This window comes from Silurus meridionalis, chromosome 10 (assembly GCF_014805685.1).
Source record: "Silurus meridionalis isolate SWU-2019-XX chromosome 10, ASM1480568v1, whole genome shotgun sequence".
NCBI classification, from domain to species: Eukaryota; Metazoa; Chordata; class Actinopteri; order Siluriformes; family Siluridae; genus Silurus; species Silurus meridionalis.
The window spans coordinates 14,540,619-14,557,973 of record NC_060893.1 but is presented as its reverse complement, the minus strand read 5'-3'; the positions used below and the strand labels follow the sequence as shown (position 1 = coordinate 14,557,973).

General features: G+C 38.0%; 1 protein-coding gene across 7 annotated transcripts in view; it reads right to left on the bottom strand.

Moving 5' to 3' along the window:
* Positions 1-3,039: 3,039 nt before the first annotated feature.
* osbpl5 (oxysterol binding protein-like 5) overlaps positions 3,040-17,355 on the bottom strand; it is a 34,512-nt gene continuing 20,196 nt past the window's right edge. For all 7 annotated transcript variants that reach the window (XM_046859462.1, XM_046859467.1, XM_046859465.1 and 4 more), the window contains 19 exons: positions 17,092-17,172; positions 16,131-16,232; positions 15,834-16,037; positions 15,543-15,627; positions 12,794-12,956; positions 9,877-10,072; positions 9,528-9,712; positions 7,625-7,706; positions 7,294-7,392; positions 7,092-7,188; positions 6,886-6,984; positions 6,696-6,793; positions 6,510-6,599; positions 6,260-6,396; positions 5,657-5,836; positions 5,391-5,520; positions 5,181-5,295; positions 4,971-5,073; positions 3,040-4,488 (listed from right to left, as the gene is read on the bottom strand). In XM_046859462.1, coding sequence (XP_046715418.1) covers positions 4,359-4,488; positions 4,971-5,073; positions 5,181-5,295; positions 5,391-5,520; positions 5,657-5,836; positions 6,260-6,396; positions 6,510-6,599; positions 6,696-6,793; positions 6,886-6,984; positions 7,092-7,188; positions 7,294-7,392; positions 7,625-7,706; positions 9,528-9,712; positions 9,877-10,072; positions 12,794-12,956; positions 15,543-15,627; positions 15,834-16,037; positions 16,131-16,232; positions 17,092-17,172 — 2,376 coding nt within the window. In that variant the 3' untranslated portion in view covers positions 3,040-4,358. The remainder of the gene's footprint in view (positions 4,489-4,970; positions 5,074-5,180; positions 5,296-5,390; positions 5,521-5,656; positions 5,837-6,259; positions 6,397-6,509; positions 6,600-6,695; positions 6,794-6,885; positions 6,985-7,091; positions 7,189-7,293; positions 7,393-7,624; positions 7,707-9,527; positions 9,713-9,876; positions 10,073-12,793; positions 12,957-15,542; positions 15,628-15,833; positions 16,038-16,130; positions 16,233-17,091; positions 17,173-17,355) is intronic.

Sequence of the window (17,355 nt, the reverse complement as noted above, 5' to 3'; positions counted from 1 at the left end):
TGCCATACTACAATTGTATGGACTATATTCATAACATAATAGAGCTGTCAAATGCAAAACATGTTTGATCTTTCAGAAAATACACTTTTGATTTTAATATTTAACTGAACTCCTCTCTCCAAGAGTGAGTCAACATATCCTGCTAATTTCTATTTAATGACAGGTTACATATCAACAAAAAAAAATTCTCAACATCTGGAAATGTATGAGAGTCCTGTTCAGGCATGAAGGCTGAAGTTGTGTTAGAGAAGTATGGATGAAGCATGTCGGCATATGCGCATTAGTATTGCAGCGTAACGCATCATAGAGCAGGATTAACCCCTGACCTCAGGCATGGATCCCAGCCTAAAGGCATGACATCATCCGAACGCCCACAGACAAACTTCTGGTCTATAGGACACTCAGCAGTGCAGGGTGCACTTCCCCACACACAAAGGAAGCACCTCACATCTGTTCATAAGTGAATAATGTACTTAGGTTCTCTACAAGCTTTAACTACATAGAAAAAGCTATGCATTGTTGATTACAAGTTCAGCAAAGGTGGAAAAAATCGAATCAAATCACGAATTTCTCACTGTATATGGAAGTACATTCATTTTACAAACAGTACTGCATGTGATTCCCTGAATTAAAAAGCACACACAGAGCAGTGGGAGGGAGGAATTCTTTTGTGTAAAGTCCAAGCACACATGTGGCCTAATTTGGCCCTGCGGTTCTACAGCGCTTCCGTCAGCCCCCGCAAGCGTCCGAACACAAAGCACCAGTGTGTGTGTGCCCACAGTCAGACATGGACTCTGTAGGCCTGGGCTTATTGCCACTGCAGCTCTGAAAAGAGGGAGGATCAAAAACACACTGAAACACAGAGCACTGTGTGAGGCCCCATGAAAAGGCCAGTGTGGGGGATTTAGTACAATATGAACAAATATACAGGTAGCCAAGTAGGAAATCCAAACAAATAAAGCCTAAGGGACAGCGGTAGCTCCACTACTGGAACAAAAACTAAACTTAACTAAAAACACAGTAAGGCTTAAGTCAAAATGGGAATAGTTTGGGAAGTCTTTCAAAGGATTACTCAAAGACTTGTGGTGTATAACAATTTATATGTGAGCTGAACATCCTTAAACTAAAGTAGTAATGAATACGGTTATAAAGCACTAGTATATAACTTTAAATCAATAATAATTTTCCTTTTCAATGCTATAAAACCTGTTACCTCATTCTAAAATTATCCTTTACAATAAATTCTTTTAAACCCATGAACAGTTATGAACCTTGCTTCTTTTCAAACCGTGTACAGAAAAAAAGTTTATATGAATGGCTTCACAAAAAGCTTAAACTAGCCCTTTGGGAGGGGAAATGCAGTTAGGACAAAATACATACATGGTTACATTAAAGGATCATAATTGAGCCTAATATCTAGGGTATATAAAGAGATTATTTATTTTTTATAACGGTGAGACTGACAGTACTGCTGGCTATAAACCAATTAACCATTTTAATTTAATGTAACCTTTCAAACAAGTGCATTATCATTTTTACAGCATTTGGCAGACACCCTTATCCAAAAAGACTTACATTTATCTCATTCTTATAACTGAACAGTGATGGGGATAAGGCAGGGGTATCCAATCTTTTCCACAAAGGGCCAGTGTGGGTACAGGTATTCATTCCAACCAAGCAAGTACACACCAAATTCTACCTGTTTAAATCTAATGATAACCAACAGGTGCCCTTGATTGGTTGAATGCACCTGGAAAACCTGCACCGAATATCAGCCAATTGTGGAAATTAATGGACATTGTTTAGGGGCACAAAGTTGGCAGCTTGGTGTAGCCAGGATTTGAACTAATGACCTTTGGATCCAAAGTCCAATGCCTTAACCACTAAGCTACCACATGCCCTCATTGTATCTAACAGGCACTGACCTGCTGGATACCAACTGTAATTAATATACAGTGATCTTTTAGGATTTAGCATTAATGGCAGTAGTTCCCCATGTGTAAGTCAGAGCTAAATCTGTTCTTTTAATTGCTCTTAAACTGATGGCTTTGTGATTTCTTTGTAACATGACCAAATAAAAGCCAAATCACTAAATCTTGAACACACCACCATTTGAACAAAAACGATGGTAGAGAAAGAACATCTCTTGGGTCTCACTTGATTAATGATCGTCTGATTAAACTGCACATAATTTTACTCACAGACACATAAGTAACCAGGGATTAAAACATATAAAAAGTAGGCTCAAGGCAAATTCCACATGAGCAATCCTCTTGTTCACCAACCTGAACGCACCTACATTCAAAGTATACTGTAACACAGGCAAAACCACGTAACCACCCACTACTGTAGTCTCCTCAGCTAATTATAGATCCTAAGGGCTCACTGCAAGTCCGGCATCTCTTTGGTTATGTTCAATGAGGAACCACACAGGATTTTGGGAACATTGCTGAGCTACTGTCATGGCTTATCACGTGCAGAGAATTGTGTTAGGTTCCTTATGTGAGGGGATTTGCACTTCTTGCTCACACACTCACACACACACACACACACACACACACACACACACACACACACACACACACACAGCTATATGACAAATAAACTCATGATCATAATATTATTTGCACCTTTAATCTAACTGTTAACAATAAATAATTAAATAAAAATAATAAAAATGTGAACCCTTTCTAGCAGTACATGGGCCTTTCACTGCACCAACAAAATGGAAATAAAAAGATCAGATATTTTCAGTCAGTGTAAGTCTGTTATAAGTTTAGCCAGGACATTGTTAGATTTTTGTGTGAACAATATCATGACTAGTTCTAATAAGAATTGTGATGGGCATAAGCATATCGAAAAGCTGTATGTAAACAGTCACTACAACAATAACTTTAAGTATATTCAGAATGCTCCGTAAAATATGAAAACTTAAAAGAAAATAGAAAAAAAAACCCACTACTGCCCTCTGGTGGTGATGAAAGTAAAGAAGCTGTTGTTCACAGCGAATATGCAGAAAAGACAAAGATGGAGCCAGTCTAAGTTGAAAAGTTTACTGTAGTGCTGCAATATGCAATAAGAATTGACATTCAGTGAGCTATTGGTATTTTTCTCCATTTAGAACAGTTTTACAGACTGTTGTGAAATGCATATAAAACATAAAACAAGCATGTATAGCCATCCGTCTCTCCACTCTCACATTTAAGGAGTCTTACGATGACTTGAGACGTGCATTTTTGAACAAGCGTGCTAAACTTGCATCAGCTACAATGGAAAATCTCTGTGCTCAAAGTCAAATCACAAAAGGGCTCTACAGTTTATCTGGTGTATATACAATACAGGCAGACGAGAGAACAGCTGGCCTTCTTCATCCCTGCCTCAATATTCCACTTTTTGCGGAAGAACAATTACCATATTGCTCCCAGAAAACCTGAATGAGTGCGATGCATAATTTTGTTTAAAATAGCATGATTAAAAAAAAAAAAAAAAAAAAAAAAGGAAGAATCTAATAAATACATTCTTGATTTCATTTAAAATGGCATTGCGTTCCTAACAAATATTTACACACTTAATCACAGAACCCTCGTCATATTTCTTAGAAAAGTCTTCATTGAAATTCAAGGACAATATAAGCCAACAATGTAGCAGTACCAACCCAAATGCTTCATTAGCCTCACAGATCTGTATTCAGGCCTATGGCTGATTGTTCATTCTAATTTCATTAGGACGTGTAGCATTTATTCATTCCTTCATCCGAACAATTAATCATTTGGCAACAGTGCATTTTTTTTAAACAGAAGGTACAGAAACAAACATGTAAACACAATTCCATAACTGAGGAATACTGTTTTGGTAAAATGATTAGTTTAAATGGAGTCATATTGTTTGATCGGACATGAACACAAGCACGCAGAACTGCACTGATGGATGTTCTTCCACAGACTATTCTTCTCTTTTGACTTTTCTATTTGGCATCAGCGTTAAGGCCCAACATTTTTAAATGGAGTGGGAGATGATCTGAGTCACGTGTGCCGCTCGCCATCATTCACACCCTCACACTCACAGCTGCATGAAAATGGAAAAAAAAAGACAAATAAAATAAGTTATGCATCCATCGTCCATCAGCAAGAGCGGCAACGATACACTTTTCCCTCCATCTTTCATTGGTTAAAAAACACAAAAAACAAAACAAAACAAAACGAAAAAGAGTCTCGTGCTCTGTGTCTCTGAAGTGCTGAGTGCCTGGAGCTACAGTCAGAGGGACCCTCAGGAGCTGTGTAGTGTTCAGTTTATTACTGTGTTTATTGCTAGGCAAGACTTGTGATGTGATGGTCTCAGAGCAACTGGAGGAAGGCCTCTCAGCTGAAGACATAGTTGACGAGAAATTGGAAGAGCAGCAGAAGACACAGAACGAGGCAGTGATGGACGCTCAGATGCACACTCTGCTCCGCCCGTCGCATCAGCTCACGACTCAACACACTCAGATTTCTGAACACACCACAGATAGAGAGAGCAAACATTAGTCTACATCAAGCAGAAAAATACACATTATTGTAGTGATAGAATGCATGAAAAAGTTGATCAGGTTTTGCTGTTGTTTTAAAGGAGTGGCCTGTGTTTGTTCTGGTTTATGCATTGAGGGTGGAGCCGGAGAAGGTGATTAGTAGGGATCCCACACCCGAGTGCGATTTTGGTTAACAATTGTGTGTTTCAGGAAGCAGAGCTGAATGCACAGAGCCTTGTGTGTGTGCGCTTTACTGAAATGTGATTTGGAACCTGTCTTCTGCCTCTCTTTTCCTCTTCCCTGAGCTGTCATAAGCTCTCCACAATTACAAACTGATAATTGAAATTGTTTTGTTTAAATGCTATAATGATTATGTTCTTATCCCTATAATGATTATATTCTTATTATATTATTATAAGCAATCAAAAATCCACTTGGTGTTTTACCAAGTACCTGTTATACTCACCTTTGAATGTCCTGCTGGGATTTCTGTATGGATGCTATAGAAACCTCTATTTGTGATAAGTCCTTCATTTCCTTATTACATCTGGCACACTCTCTGCCAAAACCTAAAGATACAACGCAGTGAAGCTTAAACAGATTCTACAACTAATACGACTTTTACTACTATCAATATTAATAATGTTTATATGTAACAATGATGTGAAGAACTTGCCTTCATTGTCAGAGGATTCGTGTGTCGGCTCTGGTGTGCTGCTGCTGCTTTCAGTGTTCTGACTACAGCTGGATGGTTGGCTGCTCGACTTCCTGTGCTTTCCGTGAACCTGGGCCTACACATACACAAAACACACACACACACACACAAGAACGCTGAAGTAAAAGAATGAGTCTTTAAATAAGCTCAAATCTATGAAGCGCATCTGACCTTCTGCTGGCTGCTCCAGTTTTGGCTGTAGGTGAAGCCATTGTGCTGACGTCGGGGCTTTTCTTTGGTTTGAATTATGCTATCTTTCTCAAACTGAACCAGGCAGCGGTCAGGATCCCATGGTTTAGTGCTAGAAGAAAGTAATTTTATAAGAATATATATATATAAATAAAAAAAAAGTACTTTTAGTCAAAGATTAGAAAATTCTAAATTGTATTTTCTTGGTTTTCAAAATGATGGTCGTGAATGGGCTGGTAGGGGCATACTCTATGTATTTGTAGCTCCACTCATTGGTGATGGGATTCAGGGTGAAAAGGTGTGGGTTCCAGGGCCGGTCTCCTCTTTGCCGTGCCTCCTGCCTCTGTGCTTCCTCCAGCACATACTTCTCCTGTGTAGCATTGTTCTGGTCCTTGGCAATAATGGCACTGGTGACATGCTGCCATAACCTAGAACAAAAACAAATTGACTCTTACCTTCCATGGTTTAGGAATAGAAATGTTTTAATTACGTCTTGGTTTGTATCAGACTACATGATAGCCTAATTTATGCGCATGAAGACTATATCTATTCTCTGACTATACCATATCTATTTACTGACTATTCCAACTCTAGCTGCTAACATCAGCCACCCACTGAGAGATCAAAGAATTCTTTATTTTTTATTTAAAATTATAAAAAGAAAGAGAAGCAAAGGGTACCTACTGAATAATATAGTGTATTAAAAGATTCTATCATGACAAAAACCATAGCTTGTTCTTAAATGTAAATCTAATTATACATACAGTGAAAATGCTTGACTCCAGATTTCTCTGGATTCTTTATTAAGATCAGTACACAAGTGATTATATTTCCCTTAAGCATAAGCATACCGTTCTGACTCAAAGGGTCCCTGCTGATCAAACTGCACCACCTGCCTCTTCAGCCGCTGACTTCGCACATCAGGTGTGGGGTTCCACAGCACCTCCTGGTGGCCTGTCTTCTTCTCATAGAGAAGCACTTCACCATCCTTCCAAAAGTCATGTATTGCACAACTCAGGCATTAGAAAAGACATGATATGACTCGATGAAGAACTGTGATTTATCATTTAGACATTCCCATTCACTATCTGTGGAACATACCCAGTGTCCTTCCACTGTGGCCAGCACTTCCTCTCCGGAACGGATCTTTCCAGAAATCTGGTTAACATTACACGAGCTGCCGAGGAAAGGCTGACAAGCAAAGAAAAGAGAGGCGTACATTTTGTGTTTAAAATGAATAACCCCAGAAAATGTATAAAGACAAAAAAATAAAAAAATACTTTATACCTTCAATTTGAATTCAAGTTCAGCAGAATATTTAGTTTTTTCACAATCAATGGTGATTTTTCCGCCAAGCTCCAGAGACATTGTACCATACAGAATGCCTAGGAAAAAGCAGCCACATTTAAAAAAACATAATCGTATTATATAGTGAAATTTGTATGAAGCTACTATTAAATAATAATGATATCAGTACCTTTACAGTGAGCGTATGGCATTGTAATGACATATTCCTCATCACGAGTTAGAAACAGTAGTCTGGCCTTCCCATCAAGTATTGCTGATAGAGAATTCCCTAGTGAGGGGAAACAAATAATTCTCAATTATTATTATTGCCCAACTTATTTTTGCTCTGTGATTTCACAGACACTGTGGCCATGCTGTAGAAACATGAACATCTACCGTAGAATTTGGACTTGGCCAGGATGCTACCACTAATAATGAAGCCATCCTTCTTATTGCTCACATAGAAAGCAGAGATAGGGGGGTGATGAGATACCTGTGAAAGAGTAAAGTTTAGGATATTAGAAGATCATGGAAGATGAAACCAAATCAGTGTTTTTATATTGTTTCATCAGTGTGGCTGGTGAAGGTGTACACTCACCTGCTCTGCTAAATAAAAGGTACAACTGTCAGTCTGAGGATGCAGCCAACAGCAACGGAATGTTTCCCCGAGAATGGGGTTGTATGGTTTTTTCAGACCCTGGAAAACACATTTTAGATCAATCAGAAATTAAAAAGGTCTTAAATAGGAAAAGTCACAAAAAGAAACAGGCATTTTTTGTGAATAAATATATCTGAACTTTATAATCAGTGTTATCAGCACTTATACTGACTCGGCATTTTCTTGAAAGTTTCTTGAAAGTATAAACAACTATATATTCTAAAATAACAGGCTCAAAAGAAAATTGAAATTGAAAAAATTAAAATTTTACCTTAGGCTTTTTGTAAAAGCCTGACAAGTACCAGCGTAAAACTTGCTTTATCCTGCAGTACGGGTTTTCCTCTACGACTGCCCTAAAATCAAGAAAAAAGCAAACATTACAATATCAGGTCAGTTTTAAAAGCGTGCACTACAGTATATAAACAAAAGTATTGGAACACCTGACTTTCCAGCCATATGTGGTTCTTCTCCAAACTATTACAGTTAGAAAGTATTCACAGCGCTTCACTTTTTCACATTTTGGTATGTTACAGTCTTATTCTAAAATGGATTAAATTTATTATTTTCCTTGAAATTCTGCAAACAATATCCCATAATGGCAACGTAACAACATTTGTTTAAAATCTTTGCAAATTTGTAAAAGAGAAAAAGAAAAAAAAAAAAAGCCTTTAGTTCCATTCTTTGTAGAAGCATCTTTGTCACCAATTACAGCCTCAAGTCTTTTTGAGTACGATGCTACAAGCTTAGCACCTAATTTTGGGTAGTTTCTACTATTCTTCTTTGCAGAATCGGTGCACAGCCATTTTCAGATTTTTCCCCAAAGATGTTTAATCGAGTTCAAGTCTGGGCTCTGGCTGGGCCACTCACTCAAGGACATTCTGAGGTCCAGGGCGCTCTGGAGCAGGTTTTCATCAAGGATGTCTCTGTACATTGCTGCATTCATTTGAAAAACATCCTCACAGCATGATGCTACCACCACCATGCTTCACTGTAGGGATGGTATTGTCCAGGTGATGAGCGGTGTCTGGTTTCCTCCAGACATGACGCTTGGCATTTAGACCAAAGAGTTAAATTGTTGTTTCTCATGGTCTAAGAGTCCTTCAAGTGCCTTTTTGGAAAACTCCAGGTGGGCTGTCATGTGCCTTTTACTGATAAGTGGCTTCTTTGCCCTTCCCCAGATCTGTGCCTCAAAACAATCCTGTCTCGGAGGTCTACAGACAAATCCTTGGATTTCATGGCTTGGTTGTGCTCTGACATGCGCTGTTTACTGTGGGACCTTATATAGACAGGTGTGTGCCTTTCCAAATCACGTCCAATCAACTGAATTTACCACAGGTGTACCACAATCAAGTTGTAGAAACATCTCAAGGATCATCAGTGTAATCAGGATGCACCTGAGCTTTGAGTGTCATGGCAAAGGCTGCAAATATTTATGTACATGTAATTTATGTATTTATTTGTATAAATTTGCAGAGATTTCAAACAAACTTCTTTTACGTCGTCATTATGGGGTATTGTTTGGAGAATTTAGAGCAAAATTCTGTATTTAATCTATTTTGGAATAAAGCTGTAACAAAAAATGTGGAAAAAGAGAAGTGCTGTGAATACTTTCGGGCTGCACTGTAGCACAACGTTGGAGGCACAATATCGTATAGGGTCTTCGGATGCCGTAGCATTACATTTTCCCTTCACTTGGACCAGGAGACTCAATCCTGCTTCAGAATGAAATGCCATGAGTTTACATGGATTGAAGAGAAAGATCTTGAACAGCCTGCTGAAGAGCTCTGACCCAAACCCTAGTAAATTCCTTTATTTATCCTTCAATTCCTTTGGAATAAATTAGAACACTGACAGCCTCCTCACGCTACACCAGTACCTGATTTTTTAATAAATATTATAATATATGCTGGTAATTATAAAAGCAATTTTGGGCTAAATGTGGACTGGGATGTTAAAAGAAAAAGCACTTATCTTATCTTATGGTGTCCAAAAACTTTTATCCATATAGTGTAGTAATTGTAATTGCTGTGATGATCACATTTTGCATGTTATTGGTCTTGATTAAATACTCTTATTTTTTTATAAATACCTACTGTAATATATCATCTATACAGTTTTAGATAATCTAGCAGCAAGTGAACAGAGAGGATACAGTCAGGGGACTAAAGACTTACTGGGACAGCAGGTCGGCATGGTAGTAATAGTCAGACAGTTTGTCCAGGAATGAGCGTGCCTCTAGGATGAAGGTGGGCAAGACTACTTTGGACAGGTCCATGCCAGGCCTCAGCTGCTTTAGCAATGTCCAGATTAATCCTTTATTCTCTTCAGACACCGTCTCCACCTGTGATGTTTCACCAGCCTACAGGACCAGCACATCATTTACTAGTACAGTAACTCATGAACTGTGCCATGTTACTAAAGGACCCAAAATGACACTGGTATTACTGACATACATGTTACTGTACAACCTCCTGTTGACATCTATATATTTAAAGTATATGTAAGTAAACCCTGAGTCCTCACCTCTCCCATTTCCTCCTGGCCTTGTTCAACATAGACAGTTGCTTGGAGGCAGGGCAAAATGTCATCCGTTTGGTCCACATCGCTCTCCTCAGTTAATCTCCCACCATTTTCATTGGCTGCGTTATCCGAGTCCTCATGGGCCTCTCTCTCTGATTCATTTTCCATCTGATTGTTTTCAAGCATGGAGTCATTCAACCTGGAAGAAACAGAAAGTGCTATTTAGCTACCATTACAATTCTGAATTATTTCGTCATACATCATTTTTGGACCCCTGAGCTGAGGTTGCAAATTATTGAACAAACAACCCATGTTATTATTTTGCCATTAGCATTAGCATTAGCATTTTAACCACTACAGGTAACTCAACCGTGTGCTGAAATGAACCAGTGAGTGAATGAATAATAGTAATACAGGTATAACAGGTAAATTATAATGTCTGCGTTTGTGCATTGTTTTCTTTAACTGCCATCCAACAACACTCACTACTATTACAACACAGCTCTGGTCAGCCCCATTTCCTCAGCATCACATCAATCTTCAATATTGAACAACTTCAATGTCACCAGGACCACTGATGTCATTAAACAGCTGCGATATCTGGCGTCACCCAGTGGTCACACAAAGCTGGACGTAAGCATGACACAGACACCACCAGAAGAAATGAACATGAAACTACTGGCTACGTCATGACCAGAAATAGTGAAAAATGGCCATTAGAGACTACATGCCTCAAATCCGTCCATTAGCAAATCACCAGTAAAGTCACAGCAGCCTTCTGTTAACATTTGCACAGACTGACAATGAAAAAAAAACTCATCCCACACTTTGTCCGACACACACACACACACACACACACACACACACACACACACACACACACACACACACACACATTAGTATGATAAAGAAGCAAAAAAGCGAATGCCTGTGAAGCAGGACTTACTGTCCAAAAAAGGCAATTATATTTCAGTAAATCAACATCTCTTACCTGACAAGCAAAGCAGCTACAGCTAAAAGAAAGAAGGGTAAAAGAAGCTAATTGGCAGAAGCTAATTTTTTTTCTCTTTCAACAAATCCATTGAACAAAGAACTGCTTCTTCTAAGCTGGTCTTCCTGCCATACAGGTTTGCGTGCTGTGCATGCTCGTCTGTCTCTCACTCTGATGATTGCTCTCTTGGGGTGGTATTGACTTTATATTCTCCTAGTTGCTTTTTGCGTTGCCATGTGTCACATGAACCACTAAGGCATATCTGATTGGCTGGGAAGTACAGCATGTCTGTGAAAGTGCTAAAATGACCACAGGCCATTTGGATAGAGGTTGGAAAAGAGGCGGAGTACAGATGTCTGTGGTGCCAGCTGGAGGACACCAGTGGCTTAGGACCCACTGTGAGCATTAATAATTCAATCACACACACACACACACACACACACACACACACACACACACACACACACACACACACACACACAGTTTTTATTATCTGGATGCCACTTGTTTTAAAATATGCATTTTTTTAGTAAATAATGTTAATCTAACACCTACCCCTTAATATTTCAAAAGAATGTTTGAATAGATTTATAATAAAGTAAAGCACATAATGTGTATTTTACAGAAAGTGTATTTTTGCATTTAAACATGTAAATACTCTGAAAATGATGGATAAGCATTCAAACAGTGAAATTCATTCTGACAGGTGTAATACACTCTCTACCTTAAAAGATATCGCATGTTTGTTTTAGAAATTGCGCCACTTTTCCTAAATCTCCTAAATATAGTACCTTAGAGATCTAGATAGAGAATAGACGTGGTGTATTCTATAAATAATTTCACAACCAGCAGCTAAACATTCAGTATTAATGTCACTGAAACAGTGAATAGCACATAATAGTTCTCTGTAATTGATTCATAATTAAAGGTACAGAACAGTGAAACAAATATATTGTAAATAAAGCTGTCAAGGACTAAGAATGTCCTGTATGCAACAGAGAGATATATTTGTTTAAACTGAGTGATGTAGAATTAACTGTGGAATTAAAAGCTTTCAAAATCACTTTGAACCAACATAACATCATTTCCAGACAAGCATTTCATCAGACTTGTGAAAGTAAGGCATATGTCAAATAACTTCTTGCTCATGGTTTGTTAGGACACAGTTCATTCCACTACTTTCAATATGTCTGGCAGAATGATGACGCGTACATTTCACAATATACTTAAAACCCATTCACACCATCATGTCAAGCGCCACATCACTGGTCACAGTCAGTTCCATTTTAGCAAAACTTCCACATAAGTAAACATTTAATACCTTGTCCACTCTATTTATAATCAGACTACGTTTATACTACTGTATAGTGTAATGTATTAGTACTTATTTTACACCAGCATTAGAAAAAGCAATCAACACAAACATAGGCCTACTGGTTGTACACTGTCACACTAGTTAAGATCATGTGTTAAGTGAACAGCCTTATATGACTGCTGACTTCTATAGAAAAATTCGAAGGCTTGAGAGAAAATAATATATAGCAGTACGAGCTCTGGTTCTCACAGCAAGTTGTCTTGCAAACTGAGGGACATTTTATACAAGACATTAAACAGGCTACAAGCAACTGGTGAGTGTAATCAGTTAACACAAAGGTTTGTTCAGCTTGTCTGAGAAGAAAGTGTGGTCGTTGTTGGAGCTTCCTAACACAGTAGCTGTCAAAGCAACATGTCTTGTATGGATAAAGATAAAGCATAAACCTACTGTAGGGTCAAGTAAAGAATTCAGTTTCAAAAAAGGAACACCCTATAGATAATTACTCATAACAGAGAAGTCCCCAGGAAGGCTTGGGGTTGTTGTTGTTGTGTGTGTATGTGTGTGTGTGTGTGTGTGTGTGTGTGTGTGTGTGTGTGTTTTTATCTGTCCCTTACTGTAGCAGTTCCTGGTCACTAAGGGCAGTGGACTGCAGGAGATGGAGTATATGGGAGGACTCTGAAGAGCTGCTCAGGTCCCCGTCCCTGCAGCTCTTTGCAGTCAGCTTATACAGGCTGGAACAGCTGAGAGCCAACTCCAACGCATCCATCCAGCATCGCCCTACGCATACGAGAGACACATTAGGCCCAACCTTCGTGAAATGTGGATTATTAAATTATTTATCATGTTTAGGTGGCTTCACCTTTCTAGCATGTTCTAACTGAACCAGACTTTTTTCTGGTATACCACATATATATATCTCAATATGTCACATGACCTTGGAATAAATTATAATTTTTGAGAAGATCTACAGACACATTTTTGTAAAGAGTTGAACATCTTGAAACAACACAACCTATTTAGTTTACAACTGTAATTTGTATTTTAAATTTAAAGCTCGAGAGTGATATAATGGCTTTGCAGGCTATTTGGCACAAACAGTAAGTGTTCAGACATTGTTTATACAACCCTTGAAAGCCAAAAAAATAAGTTCAGTACTGATATCAGATTAAAGAGGTGTCTTCAAGAGATGAAACTGTGAAACACTCAACATGTACGTGGTTTAAGGAAGTTTCGCTATCTGGCTCGAAGGACGAAATGTAAAGAAGGTTATCTGGTGTCAGTAAAAACAAGGTACAGGATTCAGAACACTCAAACTTTACTTGGTGTCGTATGTGGGCTGTTGTTCGATAGGTTGCGCGATGTCGAATGTTGGCTGCTTTCTTATTGGTTGTACAATGTCATAAGCCGGCTGCTTTCAATAGGTTATATGATGTTGTATGTCGGCTGATGCTCAGTGTTCTGGCCTTTAAAGCAAACGTTGAGAGCAGTGCACTGTGATGTCACAGAGGTAGGTATCTTATCATAAATTGTAAACTGTAAATCTCCCTCTAGTGGTGAAGCGTGGAACTACAACCAATGGGGAACGCTTTCCTACACATGGAAAATCTATATACGTAGTATGTTTTTCAAATGCTACACACAATTCGTGTAATAGCTTTAGCAAAGCCACATGATGCAAGTAAAATTTTTGCTTAAAAACAAACAATAAGCAAACAAACAGCACAAAACAGGTCAGTGATAGATGCAAGATTGCATGAACAAAAGTGTTCTCATAATATCTGTCAAAAAATACAGTAAATACAGTCAGACCCCGACCTACAACCAAAAAATCTTATATATATATATATATATATATATATATATATATATATATATATATATATATATATATATATATATATATACACATACATATAGACTGTATACACACACACATACCTACACATACACACACATTTTTATTTACTTTTTTTGTACCATGATAAAAAAATGTAAATGTGTTTACAGTGCCTGTTTATGTCTGTGTCGGAACGCATCATAGAGAAGTCACTCTTCTCAACTTATGGACCTGATGGACTTACGGTAAGTTGGGGTCTACCTGTATTTCTAAACGTTTCTAAGAAAAGCCACAGAAATTGGTTTTAAACAGAAAGTCACATTTTAATGTCAGAATTTTGTATATTGCTGTTAACAATACATTTGTATAGAACTCTGGCTATAGATGTAGAATCTTAATTAACACACACATGAGCATGAGGAAGAAACTATAAGAAGAACCAGACTCAAAGGGAACTTATCATTTTTTGTGGAACGCTGTGTAATAAACAATTACTCATCTCCAACTGAATACTAGAGGTCGATGATTGATTGGGCCGATGTTTGGCATTTTTTTTTATTAATCAGCATCGGCTGATCATGCTGCAAATTAGGCCGATTAATAGACAGGCGCATCTGACGCATCAAACCATGCGTGTACATTCCGCACTTGCGTGAGGGAACATAATTCTCTCATACCAGCAGGTAGCAGCAAAAAAAAAATCTGCAACTTATATCGGCCCTAATTTCGAAATACTATTGAATTAGACCATAAACAGTACAATGGACATATGCAGAAGCAGGTGCAATGTATGACAAAAAGCACGTCTTGGGGAAGGCACATACACGTTTTGGACAAATGTTTGTGAACACCTGACCATAAGATTCCCAGATGCTTTTTAAACATCCATTCCACATTTAGTCCCAAATTGCTGTTATAAAAACTTTCACTCTCCAGATGTTCTGCTAAAGTTTGAAGTGTGGTTGTAGAGATTTGTGCTCCACCCCCCACAAGGGCCCTGCTAAAGTCAAGTTCTGATGGAGGGTGAGGAGGCCTGGGGTGAAGTCAGCGTTCTAATTAATCCCAAAGGTGTTTACTATGTTTGCAGTCAGAGATTTATAGAAGACCTCTCAAGATCTTCTACTCTAGACTATTAAACCACATCTTCATAGATCTGGCTTTGTGCACAGTGGCATTGTCATGCTGGAAAAGTTTAGGCTTAGATCTCCTGATTCAAGTGAAGAAACATTTTAATGCTGCTGAATCCAAAAAAGTCCTATACAATTGCCTGCCTCCAACCTTGTAGTAATATTTTGAAGAAAGTGCAAAAATATATATACTGTATATATACACACACACACACACACACACACACACACACACACACACACACACACACACACACACACACACATTTTTGTCCATATATATTGTGTGTGTATGTATATGTCACACACTTATCAATAAGCACACACTATATCTCTGGTGTAATAAAAAACTAGTGTTTGACCTGAAACACAGTTACATACACATACATATGTACTCACCATCAGACTCAGATGCTGCTCTAAAAATCAGGTAATTGCTAGGAAGAGGCTGTGTGATGGAGCCAACTGTCTCTCCTTTAGGACCCTGAGATTAATTAATCAACCAATTAATTAACTACCTTTCAATTAGCACACCAATAAAACCATCAAATGTAAATGAGGCATGCAAAGATAATTCATTTTATTTAAATTAGAGTCCTGCTCATTTTTAGGATCACCATGCAAGAGTGGCATGCATGAAAGCAAAGAAATAGGTTTTATAAATCAACATGATTAAGAGCCTTGTCTAACCTTCATGGCCCAGATGGACTTGTCTAATGGGTGGTAAAGTTTGAAGCAGAAGCCATCTTTCTTTGAGGGCCGTTCAATAAGTTTGCAGGCATTGAGGATGAGAGTCCCGACCCAGTGCTCAGAGCTTGGTGTTTTATAGATCAGGAGAACCCCAGGCTTCAGTGCGCACCACAGCTTCGTCCAGCTCTTCAGTGACCCCCGGATCTAATGGACAACATAAAATATCTGTATAAACCATTTTCTCTCGACAAATTTTTAAAAGAAAATGGAAACAATGAAACAAAATATATACTGTACCTTTAACCAATTAGAAATAATGACCACACTGGGGTCTTTAAGAGCACTGAATAATTCTTTGGCTGCCCTCTTCTTTTCTTGGCGATAATTCTTTTTCTGAACCTGGACAGAAATATAAAATATCATACAGTGAGTCAAATGTAAAAAATGTAACAAAAAAAAAAAAACTGCAAACAAATTCATGTTCAATGTAACACCAGCAGGGGGTGTGAGACACAGACAGTGCTCTGAAAACCAAATACGTTATATCTAGACAAATCTAGAACTTTTAGATATGTCAGAAATTTCATCGAGAGGTTTTTAAATTTTAACCAATCAATCGCAATTTTACATGTTTGATACATTTTTTGGATTCACTCTTTAAACAGCCTGTGTTTGAACATTGTGGTCCTGTGTTTGAGGATCTGTGGTGTGTTCAGTTCATGTTTGGTTAGAATGAAAACCTGGTGTCACTCTGTACTGTTATAGATAAGACCTGACAGCTTAATTTGTCATATTTAGGACTTGCCTGTATCAAGTTTATGGTGTAAAATCATGGACATTAAGGAGGTTTTTATTCACTCCTTATCAGTACATCCTGATTTAAATGGATGACATTATGTTAATATTAATTAAAAGAAAATTGGCCAGTTATCCTATTTATAGCCTAACATATAGCTACATTTTATGTTAATTTAGCATTAAGGTGACACTAAATATTTCTGGAAAACAGTAAATGGGCAATATGCCTGTTTACAATGTGAATATTAATCCCTGATATTTGAGATTGTTGAAATGTCCTACACTATTAATGCATTAGCAATGCAAAATCAACATGGACTGTCAGACAACTGCTAATGTATCATCAGAATAACAAATATAGCACGAACCAACAAAAAGCAACTGTATCTCCAAATCCCAAATATTTCCATATGATGTTTGTCATTAAAATGTAATGATAAAAAAAAAAAAAAAAAATTACCTTCAGAGATTCCTTTCTAGCCAGCTTCTCAGTGGGTGAGGAGCTCTCCTTCTCCAAACCTATGAACATCTTCGATTCTGACTACACAAAAGACATAGGGGAACAAGATTAAGTGAGTGTGAGAAAAGATCAAGAGCAAGCAAAAAGAGAAGTAAGATCATAAACTTCTACCACAGGCCACTAATACCACATACTGCTATGTTTAGACACACCAGCCCAGTAATTGTTTTAGACTGAAATCGAAGCCATATTTAACAACAGCGT